General features: G+C 38.0%; 1 protein-coding gene across 1 annotated transcript; it reads left to right on the top strand.

Annotated features, from left to right (window-relative positions):
• The first annotated feature begins 2,283 nt into the window (after window positions 1–2,283).
• LOC145739989 (uncharacterized) lies at window positions 2,284–4,095 on the top strand. The gene is made up of 2 exons (XM_081995310.1): window positions 2,284–3,613; window positions 3,727–4,095. The coding sequence occupies exon 2, from the start codon at window positions 3,727–3,729 to the stop codon at window positions 4,063–4,065; it is 339 nt and encodes a 112-aa protein (XP_081851436.1). The 5' UTR covers window positions 2,284–3,613; the 3' UTR covers window positions 4,066–4,095.
• Window positions 4,096–7,520: the final 3,425 nt, after the last annotated feature.

Genomic DNA, 7,520 nt, shown 5'->3' with positions numbered 1-7,520 from the left:
CGCCGCGGCTTTGCTGGCATGCATGCGATCTTTTAATGAAATGTTCAATGACCGCTTTGCATAAATGCTGCGGTATTTCATTAATGCAGCGTCCAATTTCCTCTTTTAAGGCTTGAGTCGTCGTTGGCTTATTCGCGTAAACCATCGACTTCAAAAAACCCCAAAGAAAAAAATCTAATGGTGTTAAATCGCACGATCTAGGCGGCCAATTCTGATCCGATTGGATAAGCTGACATTCTCTGATCAAATCTGTCAACCCCTCCCATAAATTTATTGTAATCAACTATTGATAGAGGGCACCTAACATTTTCCTTTACACCAAATTTATTTGTTCGAAGGACTTCTCCAAAGTCTGCTGCATTATGCACTGTTACAGCTTTTTACCGCGATCTTTCCATTTGCAGATACAGATCTGTTTGCACGTAGTAAAATCCGATTGACCTATGCTAACCTTTTTGTCTTCTGTCAATCTGCTTTTTGGAAAAAACTTTCTTGTTTGTCTTATGGTGCCGCAACCAAAAAGATGTTTGCTTCCCAACTTTTTCATTAACGGAATTGTCGTAAAAAAATTATCGAAATAAATACAGAAACCTTTTCCTTGTAAATTTCTTGATAACTTTAGAATTACACGCTCTCCTAACGTGTCTTCATAATTGAGGTTCTGTTCCTTTCCTTGGTAGACTTCAAATGAGTACAAATAGTGTCACGTTTAATTTATGAGCCCTTCTGGGTTTACCAATTAAACTGACTCACGACGTTAGACGTCGCGCCGAGATCTCAGTTTTAGGGATGGAATCAAACACTGAGTTTTTCTCATATAACACTTAAATCTATTAAATATGGTATACACAAACGTGTCTGCACAATACGGTTATAAACACTAAAAGTTGACAATTCTACAATTTGTACTTACATAGTCACAAGCTAAGGACTTAGCATTTCTGGTGGCTGGCTTGGTCACTTCGCGTTTGAACAACTTTGGAGAACGGACTAATTAACTTGATCTTTTCCCGAGGAGAGTCGACATTTCGACTTCTCGGGTCAGCTGGTCGCACTACCGTTGATCGGTTCACACTTATCCTATACTGCTAAAATCGGCGTATTTTATACCCGATTGATCGGCTGACGCAGTTTGTTATTGTCGCTTGTTTTTCACATTTCTGTAAAGCAGGTGGTGGTGACTCATCACCGATACGGTGCACTCGGTGCATGACACATTCGGTGCATCGTGATGCGACCTTGCCTCGTGCGCTTAATATTTCGCAATCCTCGAATACTCTTATGTAAAGACGATGTCGATGTCTCCTAATTTTTTAAGTTAATCAGTCCAACTTTCCAATTAACGGATTTTCCATTCGTGACATATGCCTCCGCCCCAGAAAAACTGGTCCCCAGTTTTATATGAACAACAATAAAAACTTTAAACAATAGAAAAAACATATCGTTAACATAAATGTAAAAATTACATGTGTACATACCAAGGCATCCTGATAAATGGTTCGTAAGTTTACATATGTGAGTATTTCATAGTACCCAGTTAAGTTTACAATCATTTCTTAATAATAAGTTAGTACTTATTCTAACAAGAAACTCAATAAAATCTTTCCTCTCCTGAAATTATACATAAACAATATCATGCGCTTTTAATCTATTCGGTTCCGGCAATGGCAGAACAAAAAAAAATATTGCAACACTGAGAAAAGTTCAATTGAGGCTTAGTCCTATGAGCCAAACTTCGCATCTCACATCACTGAACACCATTGTGATCACTGTTCCATAAATGTTTGTGGTGTGGGTCGTTTATTGAATCGATGATTCGGCTAGCTTGGACCTCCGTACCAACGTACAGGCCCATCGGGAGTTCCAACAACAATAATGGCTCATCATAGTTCGCCTCTTTCTTACATAGCCCTCAGTGTTACATGAAATATAAGACAAAAGGTTAGTATGTGCTACTTAAGGCTTAATATACAATATTATGTCTTATAACAAAATTAATTTTAGCATCATCTGTAACCGTTATTTATTTGTTAGTATGTACGATCCATTTTCCATTAAAAAATAAAAAATGGAACGTGTGAAATTCATTTTCCAAATGCTGTAAAGCAAGGAATCCCGTGTATGCACCGCGCGATAAAAATTAGTTATGTAAACAACTTGAATTTTTATGTTAGTAGTTGTTTTACGGCTGTGTTACCGCGTGTCTAAGAACTTCTTCAGTTTGTTGCTGATTAATGGGCCCCCCTTCTTGCACCTGCGCCAGGTTTTCCGGATTCGGGCATAGTGCCGGATTGCGGTCGACCTGACTTGCGTGTGATTCAGGAGGTCCAAATGCACCTCCAGAAGATGTGCCAGCAGAACTGATTTCTGATGTTTCATCCCTTTCTTGTGTTTGGGGCACTACTGGTACCCGAAACTGATATGTCATATCATTTACATAAGCATGCGGATATGGCGGATGACCTGGTTGACTCAAAAATTGAGTTCTCCCGTACACACATGTAGCACAAGGACATCCTTGCACAAATACATTTTCCCATGCTCGCCAAAAATCCTCAGGTCGATATTGAGGTTGTTGGGGTGATATGCAAATTGCACAATCACATGTCGAAAACGGAGTGCCCCCTTGACGTACTTTTTCGCCAAGTAGAAGTATGGTATACTCCGTATGAATGATCTGAGTCCACAGGCCAAGTAGAGATTTTGTAATCCCCAACAATTGTATTGGTACCACTCGATCAAACTCTCCGTGCAGTTCCCACAAGTGGTACAGTGCCAATTTGTATAAATACAGTTTGGTGTTTATTTCGGTAACACACCTAATGTAAAACAAGAAATTCACAATCCATTCCATGTTTGGCACTTTCGCGAAAATTATAGGTTAACTTCACCCAAGTGTTACTTCACGACCGATTTCTAAAATGACACTGTAAATTGTTGTCCCATTCGGGTTTATTTAAACCAATCTAGTAATTAGTCATTATTCATAACTGCGCGTAGCGATGAATCAAATTTGTCTTATCGCTCGCGAATTAGTTGCTTTCTTTACCAAATGCATAAACAACTATATGGTCAAGGTGATTATTACACCGACAACATCATTATTTATCTTTATTCGTTTGTAGGTACCTACATCACAATAACAATATTCAATGTTTTTATTTCCATTACATGTAACCATTTTTTATCTTATAGGGAAAATTAAACTGATATCTGTTCTTGAATTTTAAGAATTTGCGCAATAAAAATTCAGACGCAGATAACAGAATAAAATCCTTGGGCCCTGTAAAAATAGGTACATAGCTCAATATGTGGAGCCGTACATTATAATTGTTACTTTGTTTAAACATTATGCTTAATTGCATTTTTGCATTTTATGCATTAATCCTATATATAACTTTAACATTTGACAAGTTCATCGTCTGGAAGTAATTTGCTAATTTCAGCATCCTGGCTTTCCGGTGGAGAGGGATCTGAATTGTATTTATACGGTTTTCTTATCACATTCTCCACAGTTCGTCCTCTGACCCACACGAAACTTTACCGTGCATTTTTGTCGTGTGTTTTATAGTGCATTTATAGTCTTTTGTAGTGCATTGTGTCATTTTTAAAAGTAAGTATAAGTGGTTTTTTTTTCCTTTTATTCATCATTTCCATATATTTTTCCTTCCAAAGAAAAATTCTCTTTGTTTCGCTATCCAATGTTAACAATATCTTCCCTTTCAGATGGAACCTGGAAATGAAGTCGACACCGAAAAGGGCCGGGGCCGCGGTGCCCGTCTGATGGCCCTATTGGCTGCCCAGCGGGCCCGACGCACCGTGGGTGCGGCCAGCCTCAAACTGGGGCCAGGAGTGGAAGCTGGTCCTTCTGCGACCAGCGAGGTGGAGGCTCCCCCTCAAGTGGCAGGTGAGGTGGAGGCTCCTCCTGGGGTTCCAGCATCCCCAGAAGACGAGAAAATAGAAGAGGAAGGCGGCGTCAACGACGCCTCAACAGCGGTGGCGCCGCGTTTGGCTGTTGAAGCCATAGGCAGCAATGCCAAAACAGTGAACTTTTATTTTTTTTAAAATAAAGAAAAAGTAAATTATTAACCGAAATGCTTGTATTATTTTTGTTGCGGGGTTCATTCTGGTGTCCATGGGTCATGGTAATGTAAAATTCTGCTTACATGGACCACTTCAGTTTTAGATTTTGGCGAAATGCCCTTTCGTATTTCATAGTCCACATCAGACATTTTCCGGTTTATGTAATAAGGACCAAACCATCTAAGCAGTAATGTTTCACTTTTTCCTACTTTCCTGATAGGGGTGAAAACTTTTACTTGGTCCCCTACTTCAAATTCAACATGGCGGTGTTTACAATCATAACGTAATTTATCTATGTCTTGACGCCGTTTTATATTTTCAACTACCAAATTTCTGACTGCTAAACCAATGTCTCTAATTTGGTCGCTATTACTACTTTCTAAGGGTGGCAACAAGTTTGCTTCTGTTGGTAAAATAGGTTCACGACCGTACACCAGCATGAATGGTGAAAATTTAGTACTATCTTGTTTTGCAGAATTGTACGCAAAAGTCACATGTGGAAGATATTCATCCCAATTTGATTGATCAGTATTAGTATACATAGATAACATATTGGCTAAAGTTTTATTAAATCTTTCTGTTAAGCCATTAGTTGCGGGATGATATGCAGTAGTAAACTGACTCGTTGTCCCCATCTTTTTTAGCAATTCCGTAACCAATTCGGATTGAAAAACTTTTCCTCTATCGCTTAACAATTCCTTAGGTGCACCGTGTTTTGTAATAATTCTCTCCAGTATAAATTTCGCTACAGGTCCGGCTTTGCCGCTCGGTAATGCGTCAGTCTCCGCCCACCTTGTGGCGTAATCTGTCGCTACCACTATCATGGTTTTGCCGCTGCTACTTCTGCGAAACGGACCTAACAAATCTATTCCCACTTTTTCAAATGGGGTGCCAACTGGGATAGGATGTAACAGACCGATAGGCTTTTGATTTTGTTGGCCTTTCCTGGCCTGACAATCCGGGCATCCTTTTACAAAACGTTCCACGTCCTTTTGCAACCCTTGCCAATAGTATCTTTGTTTTATTTTCGCTAGGGTCTTTGACAATCCCAAATGGCCACTCAGCGGTTCTGAGTGGTGGGAGTACAAAATTTCCCCTATTAACTGTTGCGGTATCACTAAAAGTTTAGTCCGGCCCACTCCATGCGGGTTTATACGGTACAAAACTTCTGATTCAAGCCTAAAATTTTTCGCTTGCTTGCGTATACCAATTGTAGCTTTTTCAGGATGTTTTATAGCCTGAATTATTTCCAAAATGTTTTTATCTTTTGCTTGCAATTCTGCAATGTTACGCATATCCAATAAAAAGGTTGGTATTTCGTCAATTTCTTGTACTTTCGTATTTGCTGGCAAAACAGGATAGCTGCTTACGCAGTCTGCATCTCTGTGAGCAATTCCTGATTTATGATGTACTGTGTAGTCAAATTCTGATAACTTTAACGCCCAACGTGCTAAACGTCCAGTAGTCTCTTTCAAGGTTTTTAACCAACATAGCGCATGATGATCAGTCACTATTTTTATAGGTTTTCCATAAATAAAATGTCTAAAATAGGATAGCGCCCATATAGCTGCTAACCCTTCAAGTTCTGTTATCGAATAATTCTTTTCAGCTTTACTGAGGCTTCTACTTGCATATGCTATTGGGTGTAACGCATTTTCATGATCTTCCTGCAATAATATTGCTCCGATTCCATCTTTACATGCATCTACCCTCAATTCACATCCTTTATTTGGTTGAAAATGTGCCAAAACTGGTTCACTAATCAATTTTTGTTTTAGTGTTTCAAATGCTTTGTCATGTATGTCCTGCCAATCAAATTTATTTTGTTTCTTTGTTAGATCATGTAAAGGACGTGCAATTTTTGCAACATTTTCTATAAACTTCCGGTAGTAGTTACAAAGTCCCAAAAAACTTTGTACACCTTTTACATTTTTTGGCCTTGGAAAATTTTCAATTGAAACTAATTTCGATTTATCAGGAAAAATTCCGTCTTTCGAAATTGTATAACCAAGAATATTAATTTTTTCTTTTAAATATTCACATTTTTTAGGTTTTAGTGTTAAGCCTGCACTCCGGAGTCTATTGAAAACTTTACGTAATTTTTCCAAATGTTCATCTATTGTTTTAGAAAAAATTATAATGTCGTCCATGTAAATTAAAACTTCTTTCCATTTTAAATCTCTAAACACTACATCTCCTAACTGTTGAAATGTTGCCGGGGCATTGCACAATCCAAAAGGCATTACATTAAATATTAAATTCCCATAAACCGTGACCTGGCGCTGTAAAGGCAGTAAGTGGCTTACTTTCTTCGTTTACTTTGACTTGCCAATAACCTGAATACATGTCTAACGATGAGAAATATTTGGCGTTTCCTAAGTACGTCAAAATATCCTCAATATTAGATCCTGACCATGAATTTTTTACTGTCACATTGTTTAACTTGCGATAATCCACACAAAATCGTGTCTCTCCAGATTTTTTCTTCACTAATACGACGGGACTTGCCCAGGGCGAGTTACTTTGCCTTATTATGTCGTATTGTTCCATTTCCCTTATCTGCTCATCTATTATCTCTCTTTCTTTTTGTGCCACTCTGTAAGGTTTCTGTTTGATAGGTTTAGCATTCCCTACATCAATCTCATGTTCAATGACATCGGTTTTTCCCATATATTTTGGTGTTTTTGAAAAAACATCACCATATTCTGAAAGTAATGTCTGCAATTTGTTACACAATTCTGGGTTCGTTATATTGCTTAGATTATGGTCATTCATGGTAATCATTTCTTCATCATCTTCAGTTTCATCAATACAATGAACTGGAATTTTTGTTATATCCATTTCTATATTTTTCTCTAAATAACCGATTGTGGAATTTTTTAATATGAACACTTTTTTAAACCTCATATTGTTAATTTTGATGTACCATTTGCCATTTCTTACAAAAATATTTGAACAAATCAATCCTCTTGGTCGTAGGTATTTATCGTTCTCGATAAAGCAGTACTTCGTGAACTCGTGCGGAGATAAGGCACAGTTCAGTCGTACCGTTATCTCGCGACCAACCTCGACCATGTAGTCGGTTTCAAGTGTAACCTTCAAACTTCGCGCGGTTGACTCAATCTCAACGTTCGCAAATACCTTATTAGTATCTTCCATTTGTTCTATTTTCCCTATGTTGTTGTTGACATTGTTGCCAAAATATAAAATCAATGGGTCAAGTTCATGGTATAATGTCACAGTATTGGTATTATAGTCAATTAATGATTTTTTACTAGCCAAGAAGTTATGTCCCAAAATTAAGGCTTTTGATAAATTTTGCACCACTAGTGCCTCAATGGAAATAATTGTGCCATTCACTTTTATAATTACCTCAGAATTACCGAGAGGTTGAACTGGATAGCCTCCTGCGGTTATCAGTTGTATATTGTCTCGTA

The sequence above is a fragment of the Ips typographus genome, unplaced genomic scaffold, assembly GCF_016097725.1.
Source record: "Ips typographus isolate SLU unplaced genomic scaffold, UJ_Ityp_2.0 IpsContig87, whole genome shotgun sequence".
Taxonomy (NCBI): domain Eukaryota; kingdom Metazoa; phylum Arthropoda; class Insecta; order Coleoptera; family Curculionidae; genus Ips; species Ips typographus.
Note: the sequence above shows the minus strand (reverse complement) of the source record. Positions and strands in the feature narration are given on the sequence as shown.